Source organism: Opisthocomus hoazin, chromosome 4 (genome assembly GCF_030867145.1).
Source record: "Opisthocomus hoazin isolate bOpiHoa1 chromosome 4, bOpiHoa1.hap1, whole genome shotgun sequence".
Lineage (NCBI taxonomy): Eukaryota > Metazoa > Chordata > Aves > Opisthocomiformes > Opisthocomidae > Opisthocomus > Opisthocomus hoazin.
In genome coordinates, this window is record NC_134417.1 from 66,572,440 (window position 1) to 66,593,818 (window position 21,379).

Below are 21,379 nucleotides of genomic sequence, written 5' to 3' on the forward strand. Positions count from 1 at the left end.
ACAAAATGCAGCTTCCAAACACCATTTCCAAAGGACCTATTGGCTTTACAGGTAAGAAAACCCACCTCTGAGTAACAGGACTTTAGTACTTCTAAGAGGGGCTTAAAACTCAGCTACAACGCAGCTGCCATCCGGTTTCCACAGATCTCCCATATATTATAATTAAAACGACCCTACAGCACATGTTCTACATTTTATCTCTTTGTTTAATGGCTTTGTGAGTTGTTTTAATCAACCCCTCTCATTCCTTATAACTAAGTTGACAGATATTCTTACATGAAGAGAAATAGCCAGATGATTTTAAAATAGTACAGTTCCACCACTGTGTACACCCTGCAGCAGCTACAAGGCTCCACATGTATTTTAAGAAACCCCAGTTCAAACAGTCATTCCACAACAAAGTTCTCAGTTTGTCCGAAACAAACTTGGGAGACTCTGAAGCAGGGCGAAGAAGCCAAGTGGACAGTGTATTTTTAAATGTTGTGTTTTCATGGTTAGCATGTTTTTGAATTCAGAATCCCAGAATACAGTTCAATGGTCAGGATATAAACTGCTGAACTGTGTTTTTCATAGTGTTCCAGAATAACCTACAGACACGACACGGCCTTGAGCCCTCTGCACTGCTTCTAGTTTTATGTATCGCTCCAAAGTAACTCACGTTCTTCAACTGATGAAATGTTCACATCCTTTTAATTATGTCAATATTATTTTTCTACTTCTCTCAAATATTAGAATTTAACAATTTAAGGACTCCATAGCACTTAATAAAGTGATTATTTTCTTGAAATTAATGGCAATACTCAGATGAGTAAGGGCTGTAAGATCCAGCCCATTCATTTAACAACTTTAAAAGCATTCATTTCTTAGCCTTAATGGGAGAGAGCGGCAGACAGGTCTCCAGTCTGTCTGAATAGCTCTGTGCTCAAGGAGAGCAGCAGAAACCATTCGCTGTAAGCCTCTTCTGCCTCCAGGCTCCCTCTTGTTTGCCGATTCAAGCAGTCTTGCTCCTCTAAAACAGAGTTTTTCCACTGACTTCAAAGGAGGAGGAACCAGCGCATGGTCAGGTTTTAAAATAAAAGTGTATTCCTCTTTGTACTTCTACCACACCTTTCTAGGGAAATCTCACGACACTTTCCAATGACAACAGTAAAGCTTGCCAGTGTTTCAGTTAGGTGTATTTTATATCCTGTAGGTCCTTCGTTATCCACTGCAGAGGACAGAAGCAGCTAGTTTCATAGGATATGGCAACAGCACGTAGCTAAAACATAAGAGGGATCATGTCAAGAGGCAATTCCACAGGGAGTTTAGCGTCCACAGTATAAAAGTGGCATTTAGAATAGGAGGTTGCCAGCGTTATGTTTTCAAGGGTGCCACTGAGCATCTGTGTCTGCAAGTTGTCACGACCCGCAAGAGACAGGCAAACCCCGGTGCCTGGTCACCTTCATTTCTCTGAATCGTGCAGTGAATCATTTCATTATTCACTTTAGCTTAATGCTCTGGTGTTTTCTCCCTCTCTGCAAATACAGTCTACTGGATTGAGCTTTCTCTGTCACTCCTTAGCTTTCTCAGTAACCCGACTGAAGTATTTCTGGTACTTCTGGCTTTGTGATTTTCCACCCAGAATTCCTACTCCCATACCCTGGCAATGGCTTTCCGGCGGACACCGGCACGTCGGTGCTGCTGCCCATCCATCCCCCGTGGACACTCTGCCTGCCCATGGGGGTGAGCGGCTCTGGAGGGGCCGGGTGAGTGAGCCCGGGTCTGCTCCGGCAGGAGCCCTGCTGCGGCAAAAGGGAGAGCCAGGCCCAGACTGGCAAACCCGACATTTTCTGCCTGGCAAACAGGCAATCCTGCTCCTTGAATGCTAAAGCTTCCGCTCCTGGCTGTTACAAGAGCCACGCTGAAAACATAATAAAGAAACAAAACATGAAATGGCTGTGCTCTCGTCACGGCAGAGAGAGGGCTGGCCTTGGAAACGTAAGCATTGCCCAGCCCTTGGAAAGGCTTGCAGTGGAAGGGACGAAGGCAGCACCCCCAGCCCCCTGCTTTGGCAGCCAGCCCCTTGTCCTGCTGCTTTGGCAGCTGTCCCCTTGTCCCCTTGCTTTGGCAGCTGACCCCTCGTCCCCCTGTTTCGGCAGCTGACCCCTCATCCCAGCCCGCAGGGAGGGCAGTGCTGCTGGGGCGAGCAGCTGGTGACATGGCTCTGCCTCCTCCCTCCCTCCCTGCTGATGCACCCGATTCAAACAGGCCCTGAGCCCTCTTCAAGTGGCTGGCAGAGCTGGTTTTTATTTTAGGAGCTTAATCCAGCCCAGATTTGGGTTAATGATGGCATATCCCTTCAACCACAGATCCACATGCTCGGGACAGACACTTATTTGGATTCTCCTTACTGAGAAGCCTGACCTCAGTACCCACATCTGATGTGCGTAAGGCCCCAGAGACTCAGCTGTCTGTGCTCATGTCCGTAGATTCGGATGGCACCCTGCCCAGCCACCAGTTGAACAAGTTCACAAAGACCTGGGTGCTAAACAATAATGACTTTCAACAGGCAACGACTACTGCATTCAGCGAGACCTCTTCTGCAGGAAACCACCCCCGTAGGCAGCGCTGCCATACTGGTGCCATATGCCTACACTTGACACCAGATGGATCTCAAAACAATACTTTGTCAGTGGGAAGAAGCGATCTGAGGAGTTCACAGGCACTTCTAGACTCCAAAATACCAGGTTATATTGCATCAGGCACTCAGGAAACTCCTGGGCAGATTTTCTAGCTGAGCAAACACATGTGAAAAAGCACTGCAGTCTGTGGCATGCTACTATAGGTCAACAGCAGCAACAAAATTAACTGCAGCTGAGATGAAGAGGCAGACCCTTTTCTGTGCTTGAGGGAATTGGCTTAGAAGGACTGAGAGCAGAGGGACAAAGCTGTGATACTGTCGCTTAGCTAGAACTATGAAAAGGTGCCAAACTCGTAGTCCTCTACCCACAGGAACCAAAGAATAGGGACTGGACCTCTGATCACCTGTGCCTGCCCTCCTGAGGAAGTACACGTACAATTTACTCATAACATTTTGCTCTCACTCCTGCTCATCGAGAACAGCATTTAAAGAGTCTAAGCACTCCCAGTCCCTGAGAGATGCCCTGCTTTCTTCTGGCCAGGCAATCAGGAGACTGTCTCATCATGCTTGCATTGCTACACACACTTATATGCAGCCCCAGAACAGATACGGATGGTGCACCTCAACTGAAAAGGTGGATTAAAATCATCATCTAGAAACAAAACAGCAACTGAGTTAAAAATAAAGACCTTTTTTCCTGCCAGGCCAAGGACTGAGAATCAGCACAGAAAGCAGCGGTGTCAGATCTGAACACTGGTTTGTCTGGTTTAGTGCCCTATTACATCCTTTTTGCACCACAAAAGAAGGTGTGAGATGATAATCTTCAAAGAGGCAATTCTAGGGTGACTTTGCCCTGGCTACTGAAATACCTGGATTTGTAGACTGAAACAGAGACTATGTTTCTTCTGAGAGTCTTGCTTATTTTTAGTATCAGCTATTATGAATCTGGATATTTCTGTTTCACATAAATGTCTAAGTATAATTAATGGTAATAAGCAACCAGCAGAGAGGATAGCAGCAGAATTTGTATTTCTCAATTAAATTTGAAAAGGTACCTAAAACATGATTTATGTCTACAGAAACCTTTGCCAAAGAGGTTAACTCTTAATTCTAAAAGCTCTAAATGCCAAGACTTCTGTATTGCTCCCCTCAGCTCTCTTTCTATTCAACTATGAAATAGCATCTGAAATATTTCTGTGCTAGAGATTATTTGTGGTACCATACAAAATTCATCTTCTACTAAAAATAAAATAAAAGCAGTTGACATCCTTCACTTATTAAAAAAAATAAATAAAACCAAACAAACACTTCTTCAAACCAAATGTCAGAATCCTGTTTAATTAAAAAAAGGAAGTTTATACTTGGTTATGGTGTGTGTCGACATCTATCCCTTTGATTTACATGAGTATGGACTGGAAAAAACAGATTGCTTTATTCAAGAGAAAGAAAGGCGGGAGGGGGGGCCCAGTGTGACAGGAAAGAGTGTAGGCTGTATTAACTTCAGTGCTTGTTAAAACATGAAGGATTAATGGTAGAAAGGGAGGGAAGAATTGTGAATGTCTCCAGTTTAGGATCTTCAAAAATGTTTGGGGATTCTAAGAATGTCTCATCTGACCACATGAAAGCTGCACAGAGAGACTCAGCCACACGACTGCTCTAAATCCAAAGCTGGTATTGCTCCACTTCTACCATCAAACCAATGGAGCTGAAATGTAGCCACAAATTAAATTTATTTTTATTGAAAAAGCACTAAGTCCTTAAAAAGAAGGAAAAGAGTATGTCAGGAAACGCAGCTCGCTCTTAGCCGAGTTTACAGGGTAGGTACCTCTGACGTCTAACCTCAGAGCTGACATTCGAGCGCTGCAGCAGAACCACAGCACTCTGCCCAAGTTTGCAGAAAGGCAGTATCGAGCCTCATGCCTTCACTTTAGGCAGGGCAGAAAGCTGAAGCTTTCTACTTTCATCTCTGTAACTGCAGGTTCAGCCTGTGTAGCTACAAGGATAAAATAATCAGAAGAGAGTCCACAAGCTGCCTTGGTAAAAGGGAATCTGCACTTCAGCCCTTTTGGAAAGTGCATTGGCTAATATTGTTCATTCGGTGGTGGTGTGATGACTCAGAAAAGCAGCAAAACTGTTTGCTGTATTGCAAAAGCAGATAAACATGATCCTTCTCAAATGCGATACGGGGAGATCCTGCCTGCCTTTATCCATGACTACAACAACAAATCAATTTGGTAACCTGAATTACTAACCCTGAATTACTGCACATACGTGCAAGCCTAAGAATATGATCTTTGCTGAATAACCTACTTCGTTAGACTGAGGATGAGAGAATTAAAGCCTGGAGAAATAAGAAGCAATTTAATAACAACAGCACACCAAAATCAAGATGGTTTTTCCACCCAACTGCTTACATGCTAAGTGCCCAAATTTGTCTGTTTTCTCTGATTAGGTCCTGACTGCTTATCAAACTGCAGGGTCAAATCCTTAACATCCATGTGCCTGCATGTTGGAGAAGCAAGCACTTCCTTGGTTTGTCTGTTTTATTTAGGTCATGATGCTCTAACAGCTGTACAAGAGCAGTCACAATTGTTTTGATGAAATTACTGACAAGCCTGAAGTGACGGGTCTGCACCACCTCTGCAGACCTGGAGCCTTAGGACATATGTCTGCAGACAGGGCACAGTGACCTTCTGCCATCCCTGCTCATACCACAGACTGTCAGAATTTGGAGCAGATGGCAGGTGTCAGATCGAGCACGGCCCTCTGGCACTCTGCTTGCATGCAGCAGGGCTCACTAGTTTCAGCACGGCATTAGCCAAAGGCTGCCGGACCAGAGCTTCTACACACACAGCCAGCTCAGGGCATGGGTAACGGTGTCACTGCCTGCCACCACCCCCAACCACAGCCGCAAGTTCCTTGGGTTAGAGACTACTCTGTTACGATGGGTTTGTGACAAATGTCTTTCAAAGGCATCTCAGTCTGGTTGAGGCCTCTAGGACTGACTAAGTAACATTACATAAAAAAATTTACTTGGCATGCAGGTCAGAAGTGCCACTAGGTAAGAAGCGGTTCTTACATCGAAGAGGTTCTTACACTGAGGAGTGTTCACTTGCTTTCTGAAAATATGGGGCCGGTGGCAGAATCTTCCTATCAACTACCAGAAATCCTTTAGAAATAAGTCATCACCTACATGGGACCTGACAAAACAGAAGTCATCTGGAGTGGTTCTACTGACACTTTTGATTCTGTTAACTAGTGGTTGCTGTTTTCATACAGAGGGAAATTCTGAGAAATTTTAGAAGTTAAATCTTCGGTGAATTGCAACCTGAGTAATTTTCTACTGATGAAACCTCCATAATGTTCTGCACACATTTACATTTAGTCACTGAATTCTGTTTTAAAAAGCATCTCAAACACAAAAGGTGTCCATCCACATACTGGCTGGTTAGTGAGACAGAGGTATGTGGGTGCTGCAAAGTGCATTGGCAAATTCTGTCGCCTGCCTTTCTCTTCACCTTTAGGCACCAAATGACGTTTATAAATCTAGCTCAACATCATTGGCACATAAATGAATGTCTTAACAGTTTTGGTCTGCCCGCAGCCAGATTCAGCAACAATCAATTCCCAATTGTCTTTCATTGCTAATTCAGGGCAAGATGTGAGTCTTCTATTTTCAGCTTGTGCACTGTTTGCTATGGAGAATGTATACACTTTTCCTTTCAACAGTAAGTAATGTCAGGCTGCAACTTTCACTCCTCTTTTTTTTTTTCTTTTTTTTTTTCTTTTTTTTTTTTTTCCTTTTTTTTTTTTTTTTTTCCTTTTTTTGTCAGAAAAGGGCTTATTGGACTGGACTGCTAATATTAAAGGACTGCTTAACACAGATAGTTACCCCAAATCAAGAATCTCAACCAAACCATGACCTCCAGTGTGTCCACCCTCCTGTGGAAGTGTTAATGCAATCTGCATGTTAGCTTAGTTGTGTCTGGGTTTCATCTGGGCTCAGAAAATCAGTAGGATAAGTTACAATGAACTGTCTGCAGTAAGTCATCAAGGGACAATAACTGAAGTGAAACAAAAGATTTTACATTCAACGTTTCAGCTCCATTGAAATGCTCAATTCTCCATTCCCTACAGACTCGAAAGAAATATGCTTAAGGACATGGTCTTTGCAGAATTTTAGGGACAGTTTAACTAAGATACCAACAATTCTGTGGCAAATATCCCTAATGCTATGCACTAAATCTTGAAAACTATACCCTGTGCATAGTCTGCTGTGTATATACTAAATCTGCTGTAAGTACATGCTGATAATATAATAAAGAATGAAAACTCATGCTTCCTTAATCCTTTTTCATTCTCTTTAGCACTCATTTTGGCAAGCAGGGCAGAGATTACAGTGTTGAGTGCCAGAAGGTCCTGAAAGAGGCAGATTATTTAGTATAGGACAAGTTTTCAGAAGTCATCTCCACCTGCATAGCCTTAAAGCACTGTTTACATCTCCATGCATTATTATCCACACATGTGGATCGCAGAATAGAGATAACAAGATCAGAGCCCATAGTAAAAAACAGGAGAATCATAGAATAGAATCATAGAATCATTAAGGTTGGAAGAGACCTCTAAGATCATCAAGTCCAACCGTCAACCCAAGACCACCATGCCTGCTAAACCATGTCCTGAAGTGCCATATCTACACGTTTTTTGAACACCTCCAGTGATGGCGACTCCACCACTTTCCTGGGCAGCCTGTTCCAATGCTTCACAACTCTTTCAGTAAATAAATTTTTCCTAATATCCAATCTAAACCTCCCCTGATGCAACATGAGGCCATTCCTTCCTTCAAAGAGGAAGAGTTCGGTTTAGCCTGTTTTGGTCAATCTATTCATCATCATATCTCTGCATACCTGCAGGTTCTCAGGGGGAGGAATATTTTAAGCACTGCAAAATGAAAGATAGGGCTCAAGAAGCACCATACGCAAAACATCACACAAACCAAAGCCCTCTCTAAGCGTTGCAGTCAGGTAACTCCAGGCAAAAGTGTCTATGAAGGTGAAGACATTTCTGTCTAGCAAATGCCTGGGGAACCTGGCTGGGAGGGACAAGCCCAGGAGTTCTGGTCACTTTTTTCTGAATTACTTCTTCATATTCTCTGATATTATCTAGTATAAAATGCAAATACAGTCTTGGCAGCTCAGCCTCATGCTCACAAAGTGCCCCAGCCACTGGGCTAAGGATTTAAGCTTCTTGTTGCTGCACATCTTTTCTCCTGGCAGAGTCTGCTTTCTCCTGGAATCATGACCTGGCCTCAGGAGTGAGGCTCGAGCATCCCTATCCAGGGTGGACCCCATCTAGCACTATGCAAAAGTAGAAGAGAAGCCCCAGAGAGTGAGGTATGGGCTAGGTTTTCCTGGCATCCTGGTGTCCTGGACTCACGTCGTCACAGAGAAAGCAAACCAGATGATCACTTGATGGCAAGTTCTGGAAATATCAGAGTTGGGTTTTACAGAGCACACACAGGTAGCAAATTCCAGGCTTGGAGAACAATAATAGAAACACGAGTTGTTCTTGAGTTGTGGTAGTAGCCTGGTGGTTTCTATGGCAGCAGTTCCCCAAACCACGTGTTTAATCAATCAAAGTACATGAAGCCAGGGATTAATTAGAAGCCAGTACAGATCCTGCAAGGCTCAGACTGTGAAGCTGGGCATAGTAGTCACAGCTGCTTATAAGACAGTTGCATATAAATCTCAAGTGTGGCACCCAGTCCAAATCCCACCAATGAGACAGAGCATGAGAACCCAGACTGAACATATCAGACCAAGAACACTTTAAGACCCCAGCTGAAGAAAGAACTTATCTACACACTTAAGTCCATCTGTTCTCAGAAGCATGTTTGTCCATGAACTTAATTGTAGGTAATTCTTCCAAGTTCCCCATGACTTCAGTGACCGAAGAGCCTGCTCACAGCCAAGCAAATTGATAAGTGCTTTCCTAAACAGGCTTTCTTGATGTAGGACTTCTAAGAGCCAGTGACCTCCTTTCAGAGAGGAAGGAAGGAGGCCCTCATGTTCAGCTGATCCTTGGAAGACTCTGTAGAATTGGAGACAGTCATGGCCCATCTTGCTTCTGCATAACCTCAGAAGTACAAGGAAGGGGAAAGAAGCATGAAGAGTCAGAGACAGAGTCCCTGAATTGCCAAGATGGAAAGGCACCTCTGGAGATTGTGTAGTCTAACCCATTGCTCAGAGTCAGGCCAGCTGCAGCAGATTACTCAGGACTGTGTCCATCTGGGTTTTGAGTATCAGCATGGATGGAGACCCCATGACCGCTCTGGGCAACCTGTGCCAGTGCTCAATCACTCTCACAGTAAAAGAGTTTTTTGTTATGCTTAAATGCAATTTCCTGTGTTTCTAATTTTGCCCATTGCCTCTTGTCCTGTCACTGGGTGCCACTGAGAAGAGCCAGGCTCCATCCTCTTTCTTCCCCCATCAGATATTTGTACACATTGAGAAGATCCCCGAGTCTTCTCTAGGCTGAGCAGTCCCAGCCCTCTTAGACTCTCAGCCCTCAGAGTTGATCCAGTCCCTAAATCATCTTAGAGACCCTTTGCTGGATTTGCTCCAGTATGTCCAAGTGTCTCTTGCTCTCTGGAGTCCAGAACTGAACAAATCTTTATTTACTGGACCTGTCTTTAGTTATCAAGGACCCTACAAGTCTTTAACTGAATGGGCTTTGCCTGATCCTGGAGATGGGTCACTTGATGTTCCAGATTAAGACTACGAGATGACTTCTGCAGGAAGTCCTACAGGAGCAAAGGGACAACAGTATATCTTATTTTACTTGTTTCTAAGCAATTGGCATTTTGTACTCTGTAGTCTGTGTCATTTGGGCAAGCTTCTATCGGTTCACTGTCAAAATAATTACAGTAATCTTTTCTTATCTTTTTGATTTAATTGTAGCTTCTAGTGAAGACTGACAGGCTATTATATTTGCCCAAATCCATCACTTTCATTGATGTATCAGTTATAAGTTGTGTCACTACATCATTGGAAATAATTGAAAATTAATTAAACATTGCACATAGATACGAGGATTGAGAGACTGAGAGGCACAGATAAACAGCCATCAAGTGGAAACACAGAAGATACCACAGGCAAGTCTGCATTTAAGAATGAGGGCAGGAACACGAGTTGCCTTTGCACTGTTCATATCTTCTACAGTAAATGAGTGTACAAATTCTGACATGAATAGCCTGGCTCTGCACCCATAGAGCACTAGGGAGCAGCTAAGGCCATGCAGGAATAGATGACTACTTCCTATTACAGACCCATTTTTTAATCCCCTTTTCTCCAAACAAACCTTAGTTTCCTGAAATTTCACATCCCACTTTCCTCACCTGCAAGGTTCTGCTGTTTTGTTTCTGCTATTTTTTTCCACCAGCAGCCTTGGAGAGGAGGAAGGAACGAGGTAAGGGTTTTTCCAGTCTCAGAGTCAAAGCCTTAGCTGCAATAAATCAGCATAGTTATGCCAGTTTACACTTGCTGACTCCTGGAGTAACAGAGGACCACATCTTCCTCAAAACCAGCTCACCTGGGTCATCCATGCTCACCGGTGATGGGACGTTTTATAATGCATCACTGTCCTGCCAGGAAGAATGGATTCACCCCAGACAGCTCAAGGCAAACAGCAATTCTGCACAACACCGGTACATTATTAACTCAGACTCAGTCAAACTGAGCTTAGTCTATCTATTTACAGAGGTAAACATGAGGTAGCAAATGTCAAGCATGTTCTTCTCCACATGAAATGACTGGTTACTCAGTGTATGTTCATGAACAATGTGGAACTGAAGTGGAATTGATATTTACCTTAGCTACAAAAAATACTAAACATTCTTGTAAGAGCAACCAAAAGGAATTAATCATAGGTCCTAATGCACCCTGCCACATTTTGCTATAGAGATAATGAAAACACTCTGATCTTTCCAATATGCCAAGTTTTTAAAAGCATATCGCTTCTTGTATATAGGACATTTTCTTGTCATCTTACGCTAAAATAAATGTACCTTAACTTTTCTTCCCTGATACTTTTCATGGTAAAGACAATCCTGTTTTAATAAAACTTCACAAGAAAGATCTGCTTTGTGAAAGTTAAATCTATGATATTTTTCATCATTGGTATTCTGTTATTATGGTTATATAACCATAATTGTTAAATTATCGCAAAAACACTATGCTCATGAAAGTTTTGCGCAACACTACAAATGACTTCATATGGGCACCTATTACTAACAAAGGCTCACTTTTTATAATCATCATTGTAGTGACAGCAAATATGACAACATTATGCTCGTACACTAAGAATTACTGGGAAGTCTCTAAGCGGGCTGACAGAGGCTCCCCTTTTTGCCACTTTCCAGAAGACTCTCTGCCCAACACGGGAAACATCTTCCAAGGATAATATCAATATCTCAGCCAGTCAACACGTGCTTCTGCTTTCCCTTTGTGGGAAGCAGGGAGCGTTCATCATCATTAAATCAATGTCGCCCATATACAAAAGTTCTTTTCAGGGAAGTACTTGTCAGTCATCCAGCCATGGGGGCAGAGGGCGGAAAACTGTTGATTTTAGACCTAAGGCAGAAGACAGTTGTATCCCAGGCTGTAATGATGGATTCCTTGGTTTCTGAGGCCTTTTACAGCACTTTAGAAGAGTAACTGTTTTATATTTTGTGCCAGGTAACACAGAAAGAGGCTTCACTCCTCACATAGAGCTCCCACAGAAACAAAAATCATGAGGTGAAATAATTTTCTCGAATTTGGACCAAATGTACTCTCCATTGCAAGTAGCTTGCACTGAGAACAGTTACATAACCCAAACAGAAAAGTCATGCCTATGGCTGTTTATCCATCATTTGCAGTGCAGCTAGGGAATTGCACGGTATTTTATATCCTTCATGAAAAAAACTGTGTGGAAGGATCCCAATGACTTATTGATTTCACATCTGATCCTGCATTTCTTGTTGACCCAAAACCCTTTCAACACTGGGAGTTTCAGATATACAGGAAGAACTTTAAAACATAATGTTCACATCAACAAAGCAAAGTTATGCTTTTTTTTCCTTTCCTTCCTCCCTTTTTCTTAAAATATTTTACACTAGGTCATGTTGAAATGTAACCAAATCGACAACCACTAACCTATAAAACACCCTCAGGAACAATTGCAGGGTTTGGTGATTTTTTTCTTTGAGATTTTGGGATAGTGTAACAAATTTGCATTTTTTATCAACAGAGTTTTTCAAAATTCTGAGTCGAACGAATAATGCCATGTGTTTATAAGTATCAATAATCTAAGCCATCTGCAAAGGAATAGTTTTGCAAAGGCATCTCTTTCAGGGCACTCTGTGGATTTTGTCACTGCTTGAGGTTTTGGCAAACCACCAATATCACTATAATTTTCTCTTATGAAATATAGTTTTTGACTGAGATCTTTTCTTTCTTTTTCCTTAGCTAGCTAAAGTTTAAAAATACTGCATGTCTAGCTCCACAATTTCAAAGGTTAGGTTTTCTCCAAATTGCATTATTTGCATGTTGCATATTAGATGCAAGTAATTCAGAAAGGTACAATGCAAGCTATCAGTGAAACAAAGAAACTTTGAAAAAAAGAATGCCTGCCATATCGAGGGAGCAACATATTCTTTCTATTTGGTCTAAAAGGAAGAATATTTGAACTTTAAGAAGAGAAACGGCATCTTTAAGTACAGATTCATTACAAATCACTGTTTTAACACCTACAAAAAGCACAATGCTATTGCTAGTAGTGACAGCATATCGTTTAAGTGCATGATAACCTACCCCCTCCAAAAAAGGCTTGGAAGCAGGAACCGCCTAAAATTTTCTATCCAAGACAAGCAAATTCTTCATTTCCTAATTCTTAGATTGGTAACTGAAATCTCAGTTTCAAATAAGTAAGATGATCTATGTTAACCGTTGTTCTAAGCAAAGGAGCATTCTGTTGCTAGCAGACTTTGTATGTATAAACACAGTCTTCAAGTAATTCAAAATGTTAATTACTAACAAGGAAACTGCACCCATCTTTTGTATTAGCAGTCATTTCACAGACTGATGGGCTATGACACACAATTTTGCTGTTATAGTGTAAACATTTGCCTTGATGGGTATGTTGCTCTTCAGGGTTCTGCACAACATAGCAATAGATCCAAGGCATCATGGAAAAAGCGGCTGTGCTAAGGGTTAGAAGAGATACAGGTAAGCCCAAGGGAAGGCATACAACTGCGGATCCAACTGACATCCCTTCAGTCTAAGTAATGATGCTTAGTTTCTCTCCAGCCTTGCCTGGAAGAAGGTTTCCTTCTCCCACTCCTGTTAAGAAAAATATTATGATTTGATTTTGTGTGGAAATGAAGTATTTTTAAAGATTTTAGGACTGAAGGGCTATGTGGGAAACATGGCATACTTTTTCTTGAGCTGCAGATGCTAGCAGAGGCCACATGAACACCTGTGGCATTTCAGCAACAAAGCAGGACTTGAGGCTCACCTAGGGCGTTTCATACTGGTGATTTCAAGACTGCATAAGACACTGTAGCACCCAAGACAGAATATGCATTTCCACATTTTCAGTGCCTTTTCTGTCCTCCTCCACTGATGCCTCTCAGTTCAGTAGTATCCAGGAGACAGGAAACTCTGCCTCTCATATTTTGGTCATCTTCGCCCCCCTCTACAAATCTGGTGCAGGCAGCTCTCTCCTCTTGCCTAAGACACCGAAAACCATTTTCCAAATACTACATTCAGCCTTCAGATATGTGGTTGTAACTTCTACTGACTCACACACAATCTCTCCACCAGTACTGAAGCACTAATAGTAGGCCAAATGATAGTTACTTTTAATCACCAAAGGCAGGAAGTGGTGCAAACTCCAGTAAGAGGAGCAAAGAAAGACAGCTGTTACCAGCTGAGAACAGGATGAAGAATCTAAAACAAAAGCCTAAGAGACAAGACATAGACTCTTGTTTACTGAAATCCTCGCAGCATAAACTGTGCTCAGCGTTTCTATGTTCCAGCATGGACAAACAGAACAGGACAGAGGTAAAAAGTTTTAAAATAAGAACAGAATGAGTATGTCCTTCTATCACAAGCCACAGCTGAAACTGTTCTCCCCCAGTACCACAGCTGGAAATTCCCCCAAATTTTAATTCCAAATGGTGCACCTATACATCTGCATGAATTAATTGCAGTGTGCAATGACCACACAGTCACAAATGTAACAGTAACCAAGTGTCCTGGAGAACAGGCACAGAAGGGCTTTATGCAGCTCCACAAAGATCATCCTACCAACAATGCACAGCAGGAAATGAAACAGAAATGAAAACAAAACAACCTCTGTATCTACGAAGAAGTCCTACCTGATTGATTTTACAAAATTTTGGAATGTGTTACAGAAATTCTGCAATAAATTTGTGTCCCTGGGTGTTGGAGCGTTCCCAGTATGGGACCTGCCCCAGCATCTTCAAAGGCAGACATTCAGAGGTCCGCTTACCAGAGAACTGCTACAAAAACAGGCGGAATCTGATTCATGTTCAGGAACATAGGATCACGGGGTAATTCAGGTTGGAAAAGGCCTCAGGAGATCTCTAGTCCAACCTCTCATTCAAAGCAAGGCAGCTGTGAGATCAGCCGCGGTTGCTCAGGGCTTCATCCAGCCTGTCTTGAAAAAATCATGATGGAGACTGCGCGTTCCGGCTGGACAACCTGCTTCAATGCTTGACTGTCCTCATGGGGAAAAGTCTTTTCCTTCCATGCAGTCCGAACTTTTCTTCTTCCATTGTCTCTTGTTCTCCCACTGTGCACCAAGTTTCAGTGGTTACCCATCAAACCTACTTATCTGCTGTCGACCAGTTCTATTTTAATAACTGGACACTTTTTGATGAACAAGCTTTTTCCAAAGCTGGGGTTTTTTTTGAAAATTTGCAGTGAGCTCAGAGCCACATGACTTCTTTCAGATTTGCAGCACTTTAAAAACTGACCCCTCTCACTAGCAACTGAGGAACTAGACAAGTCAGCTCTGAGACTGGATATGCTGCTGGTTCTTCAGATTGATTTTACTTAGGAAATTCGGGGAAGCTTGGAGGGAGTTTAGGGGCTGTCATTTCTTTTCTGACTCTGAAGAGCTGAATCCTTACTTGAAACTTAGATAGCAATAACAAAGTGAGGAAGCCTTTGAGGAAAAACACCAGTATAATTATCAGAGAAAACATTCTTTATTTTTCAAGTATTCCAAGCATACTTTGTTGACAATTAAACTTGTTGTAGTACTCTTTTCTTTTAAAATTCTGGGACTGAGCTCCAGTCTAGCTTCCACAGCGAAGGAAACTCAAGGACAAGAGGAAAAGGAGGGTATTAGTCATTCATGCTGTTACCTCAGACTGCTCCGTACACAAGTCTCAGGGATTTGGGTGCTCAGCACCTTTAGACAGCAGGCTGCTAGAGCAAAAAGCACGTCTGAAGGAATTTATGTTGATTTTGAAACAACAAAGGAACCAAATCAGGGAAAAAAAAAGGGAACTCCGGCCAATATCAGCCCCTAAATACAGCCCTTCGCTTACCTCAGTGCATCTAACTCTAAGATATGCATTTCTGACTCCATCCATTCAGTTGAAAAGGGAAAGACCACACCAGGATAAGCAATGAAGAGTGGTCAAACACATAACTTAATGACAGTGTATAGAAGCCACTACAAAAAAGCTAGGGGAGAATGAAACATTTTGTGGTGTGGCTGAGCGGCTGATCTCTGTACCCACTCCACCAATATTTTCCAAGCATGGACAGCTTTTCTTGAAATTAAAATAGAAAACACAAGTCCCACATCCCACAAAAACCTGACCATTCAGTAAGGAGCTGGAACCGACCAAGTAAATCTGACTGCATGGCATTTTAGGAAAAGGACAGAAATAGCTTCAGCTATTCAAAGTGATATACTGCTGAAATCTTTTTGTGATTATGGTTAAAAGTCAATCTGACTTCTTGAAAGAACCCTTAAATGGTTACTGCTTCCTCAAATAAAAGCTACTTCACATGTGCTCTCCTTCCTTAAAAGTACACTGAATGGAGTTACTTCTAAGTGTCAGATTTGTACTTCTCATTGCCCTTTTGAGACATTTGGAAAAGACATAGCTGAGAAAGAGGAAATTAATAGATCAGGAAATAATCTATAACATATAAAAATGCAGGCAATGTAGTATTTCTTTTTGTTGCTGCTGTCATTGGACTGAGTGTAGGAAAGCAGAATTCATCAAACTTTCTAAACATAATGCAGAGTCCTCCAAATCAGAAAGTAACATTCAATTTGGTTTATTTGCATGAAACTAGTATCTATGGCTGTTTTCCCCCCACCCCTCCTCTTTTTAAGTGATGGATGTTTGAAGCTGAGGTCCACATACCTCAACCAACTTTAACAACCCCAGTTTTGTTCCAGAAGAAAAGAAATGGCTTGCGATAGCCTCAGGTCCACTAGACCCACTGATTACTTCTTTCCCTTGTTTCTTCCATCTCTGTAGATCAGCTCTAAACCAAAAACTATGAGATTTGGTATGAGCAATGCTGTACCCATGCTAACAGGCCCTGCTGAAAGGAAGGGTATAACAGCTCAGACTTCAACTACCCACTTTCAGGCAAAGACAGTCTGAGTTCTCATTTGCCTCACTTAACCAGATACGTTGGTGCAAAGTTTCAGACACTTCTTCAGGGCGCTTTCGCTCAGAAAGCTCAGATCAGTCCACCAGGCAACAGAAGCAATGTCATGGGCAGAGATGACCAGTAGTACATAAACAACAGGCACTGCATTACAAACAATCCTCGTAATTAATGGGTAAAGTAGATTTTCATTAGTTTGTTCAGTGAAGAAACACATTACAGACATACAAGTGCTTTCTAAGAAAGAGTAAGACTGAGAAATATCATTGACAGTACTCTATCAATCAGTAGTACAGGAATGTTCACATACAAGGCCAGCCCCATACACTGCATAAATCATTTTAGGATTGAGCTCGTGTTGAGTCATATCATCAATAACTGTGCCATACTGTTTTCGTTTTTGTCACCTAAAGACAGATCGACAGTAGCTGAGAGAAGCAGTGTGAACCACTGCTTAAAATTCTCCCACCAAAATGAGGGAGAGTCAATGTGATTTCCATGCCTTCGCTGGAATTCATTCCCTCTCTGGATACTGCCAAACCAACCCAGCCAGGGATGACTCATCCACAGGGCCTCATGAAGTACTGCTGAAAGGCTCGGGTTTTGCGTTTGGAATGCACTGGATTACACCGAAAGTTTGTGATGCTCCAGCGTGGGGGAAGAGGACATCCCTGACTCTTCCCTACAAGGACATTCCCAGTCTGCACTTTGCAGCGTTAACTGCATGCTCAATTTATTCCTCGCTACCTAAGGAAAGCATTAAGCATTCATTCCTTTGGCAAATGATATCACCCTTCCATTTTGATTTTGCTTCTCAGACAGAATTTTTTTGCTTGCATAGGAAAACAAATGAAGAAATTGCCCAATCCCTCACTCTTCCTTGTTTTCCCACTTCTAACCTTGTGGTAAAGAGATGTATGATGAGCTGTAGAGGAAAAAATCTGTGGAGTCCCAGCTAAAATACTGTCAGCACATCACTGGGTAAAGTAGAAATATAAAAACCCCAAAGAAGGGCAAAAATAAAACAAGTAGAAGAAAGAAATAGTCCACAGGAGGAGAGAGTAGAAGCCAGTAGGACTGTTTTGGTTCGAAAGGATTTGATAGACCACATGGCAGTTGACATGAATTAAAGAGTAAACAAGTCCACTTGGGTGATAGACATTTTTCCCATAACGCATATTAACTAAAATTGAACCCAGTATTTGTAGCACAACATATTTTAGAGCTATGAAATTTACTACCGCCGACACTGTATTAATGAGCCAACAACATCATATGACTTTAAATTGGGCAAGAATTTCATATCAGTAAGATCATTAGTGACAACAGCTAAGACAAACATTTACAGAATACATCACCCCTCATATCTGAGGACTGAAATCAAACATTTTGCTGATTGGAGTTAGGAAAAAACATTATAGCGAGTAGATTTTCGCATCATTATCTGCCATGGCTGATTGATAAACAACTTTAGTTGAAGCCGCTGGGTTCTGGCAACTTTCAGCAAAGGCACTGGGAAACCCTGTTGTTCTGTTTATGACAATTTCAACGATCCTACGTAAGGTTACAAAAAGTCATAGAAAGAGGTAAAGAAGACTAAGAAATTCCTTGGTAATTATCTCACTTAAATTTGTAAAAGATACCAGGAAAGACAGAAAAACATTACAGTTCCTAGCTTCAAGATGTGCACCAAATGTGCACAAGAGGTATCTGAAGTTCTGCGTGCTGAAGTTCAGCCAGCTCTTTAGCTGTCCAGAGGTGCTTCACATATCTCTTTCTATTGATGTTACCAGAACTCCTGAGGTGGAATTTCTTAGAAGATCCTCAAAAACAGCTTCATAAACCTATTTATGATTTGGCTTCTCAGAAGTGACTTGCATGAGTTCCTCGGCAGTCACATCTGAAATGAGTTTCTACTTGCTTGTATCTCGCTCTGTGAGCCCAAAAATTGAAAGGCAAAAGGTAGATTAGTCAGTACCATACAATATTTATTAAGACCACGTTTTTTATAGAAAGTCCTTGGAAAGGAAACCAGAGGTCTATTGGAAAAACACACTCTAAGTACTGTTTGTCATATCTGGGCAACCTAGCTGTAATAATAAGGTGTGTGTCCATCTCTAGCTGCTGGGCTGGACTGTTACAAGCTCATGTATTGCAGAAGACAAATTGGGCCTGTCTCACAGAAGACCTAGAGAAATGACTGAATCGGGACTGAATAAGGGAATGTTTTGCTTGCAAAATGGTAATATAAATGATATGGGGCTGACTAATAATACAGTTGGTTTCCACTAACTAACAGAATAATATGATGATCTACAGAACTGAATTCCAGACTCTGAGCTAAGATAATCTTTTTTTTCTTATTTTCCATTTGCGTCAGCTAGAACAAATCCTGTGCTCAAGAGACCAAGTCTCGTGCTTTTTGTTTCCCCATTTAATCTCATGTGGGTATCCCCATCCAATCTGAGATGCAGAAGATACTCCACATATCAGAAGCCCAACAATGGTGGTTCAAACATGGTTCCAACTCATAATGGACTTATAATGCAAATTATCTGTGGACAGTTTGACCAAGAAAATAAATATTTCTCATGGACAGAAGAACTGATTTCATTTAACTGAAAGATGATGAATCCATCCTGCATGTGAAAGCACACTACCACATGTGCCTCTTGATTCACAAGTTTTAAGGTTCCAGTTCTAAAAAGGATGACATCCAACTTAATGGGAGAATCAGACAGAAGTTCAGCCAGGCTAAACCTCTGGCCACCACTTTGTCCTATGTGTGTTTTTCTAACGGAGAGCATAGCCTGTCTCGATGCTTTCAATTTAGTGAGTCATACTGCCCCTGTTAAAGTGAACCTATTTTTAAAACTAGATAGAATTTTTAATTAATGGAGTACATTGCTATGTCTGTAGTCAATCTTCCCTTCATGTAATCAGAAGGGCTACCCTGAATCTGGTTATTATCTTGCAAAATCAATCTAGTTTAAGGATTATTCTTCCTGAAAATGCAATGGGCAATCTCTTCTCTTGAATATTTTGTTTAAAATATCAAGCTGCATGTACATGCTAGAAGAATTTGAACATGGGATCTGAGCTAAGATCTTAAGCAGTCTGAAAGAACACATCAGTCTGCCGAATATGATATCCAGAAAAATACAAGTTCTCATTTCAAAGGTAACATACACACACACACACATACACATATATATGTATATAAATCTGTATGGCGTATTTGCTGTGCAGGCCTAGACTCCTCGGGAAGTTGTTTTTCAGTATAGCAAATTAGAAAAACATGCCCAGAATTAAAGGTTACTTAATCGGGTTGAAGCAGTAACTTCAATCCCAGCAACTCCCTCCCACTATGTTACATCTGATAATGTACCCAAGTCCAAACATAAACTTAGTTCAAAAAGATGTTTGGTCCTTGAATGTAAAATGACACTTAGCTTACACAATTAGCCAGGTAATACATATCCTTTCAAGAGAAGTCATTTTTACCGCAGAATAATCTGCATTTTACTAATCTCTGATTGTTAAGTTTTACTTGCAGAAACTTTTCCATATGGCTTTTTGAATACCACTGTCCTGCATTTAATTACCATAGAAGGATATTAATGCAGAGGTTGGAAATTTGGCCCAAGCCCTGTTCCACAGTTTGGACAGTTGAATGGAGATAGAGCCAGTGAGCAGAACATTTCGGTCAATACAAGACTGTGCCATTTCATACACAAAAGCAGTGGCAAAAGAGGATTAAATAGACCTATAGAAGTCAAACACCCAGCTATTCTTGAATTGTCTATAAACTTCTAAAATAGCATGGTCATAAAGTAGCATTGAGTGACGTGAAACACTGGTTTGCTAACCTAAAGGCCAGTCAAACAGGAACTGGTAGAGTAGTCCTTGTAATCGAGACCATTTTTATCAAGCTGTAAGATGCATGCCCCAAAATGCAAAGTGTACTTCCCAATTTTAAAGGCAAAACATGATATTGAGCAGAACCAAGGCAAGAGTAGGCAGCTTGGAGTGCAGAGGATGCGAGGAAGCTAATGTGGGTGGGAAAGCACATGTTGCTGCCTGGATGAGGAAGTGGTACACCACAGTTACTTCGTAAGTGCAAGGGCTTTATAAACCAAATCTCTTGGGGACTGTTCTAAATAGACAAAGAATGACACGCAGCCCTGACAGGCTTTCCGTATTGTTTGAGGAGGTTGGTTGCCTTCTAAAAACACTGGACTGCCACTTGTACTTTTTCAAAAAATGCCTGATTTTAACCTCAATCTCTTCATATAAACAGTGGGCAGATGCACTGTGTAGTAAACTCTGTTTTGTCTAGCATGAAATTAGCGGCTTTCTCAGTCTTACCTGACAATGGAAAACATATTCTGGTGTGGTTTTCTTGAACTTCATGTTCCATACCAAGGCTACCCCATCAGGCTCATGTGGAGCATCTTCATTATTGTTATAAGATGCAACCATCAACTCGGGGTACTAGAAAGAAAAAAGCAAATGAAATCAGATGCATAATGAAGAACCTATGCAAAATCAGACGAGACAGAAATAATCCCACACTACATGTGCAATATCTGATTCTAATTATATTACACACTAAGTCCAATCACAGTATTCAGCTTCATTTCGGTTTTATATTTCTCTCATCCCTGACATTCCTGAAGCCCCTGCTCCTTGCTCTCTATCAGTTATTCTCAGATACCACAAAGGCCGTGCTTTTTTCTACAGGTAATTATTGGAAAAGACAACTAGCAGGATATTCATAAAGATTTATAAAGGAAATGCAAAGCAAGGAAGAGGAAAAATGTGAAAGCTTGAGTAATTCGAATGTATTTACTTAACCATTTCTTCAGGGACAAACTATTGCATTAATTGCTTTTGATAATAAAAACACTGTGACCATAGCATTGACTTGCTTTTATTCTGAAATTCACAGTTTTTTTCAGCATCCCCGAAAACTATTCATTCTTATTTTATTATGCACTCTTTCTATTCACTTCTGCGTAGAATCAACTTCAAATCTCTTCTTGATGGTTCA

At 41.4% G+C, this 21,379-nt stretch overlaps 1 protein-coding gene across 5 annotated transcripts in view; it reads right to left on the minus strand.

The window, feature by feature from the left end:
- The window catches only part of DYNC1I1 (dynein cytoplasmic 1 intermediate chain 1), a 199,695-nt gene that overhangs the window by 53,471 nt on the left and 124,845 nt on the right, over positions 1 to 21,379 (minus strand). For all 5 annotated transcript variants that reach the window (XM_075419308.1, XM_075419310.1, XM_075419312.1 and 2 more), the window contains one exon: positions 20,695 to 20,820. In XM_075419308.1, coding sequence (XP_075275423.1) covers positions 20,695 to 20,820 — 126 coding nt within the window. The remainder of the gene's footprint in view (positions 1 to 20,694; positions 20,821 to 21,379) is intronic.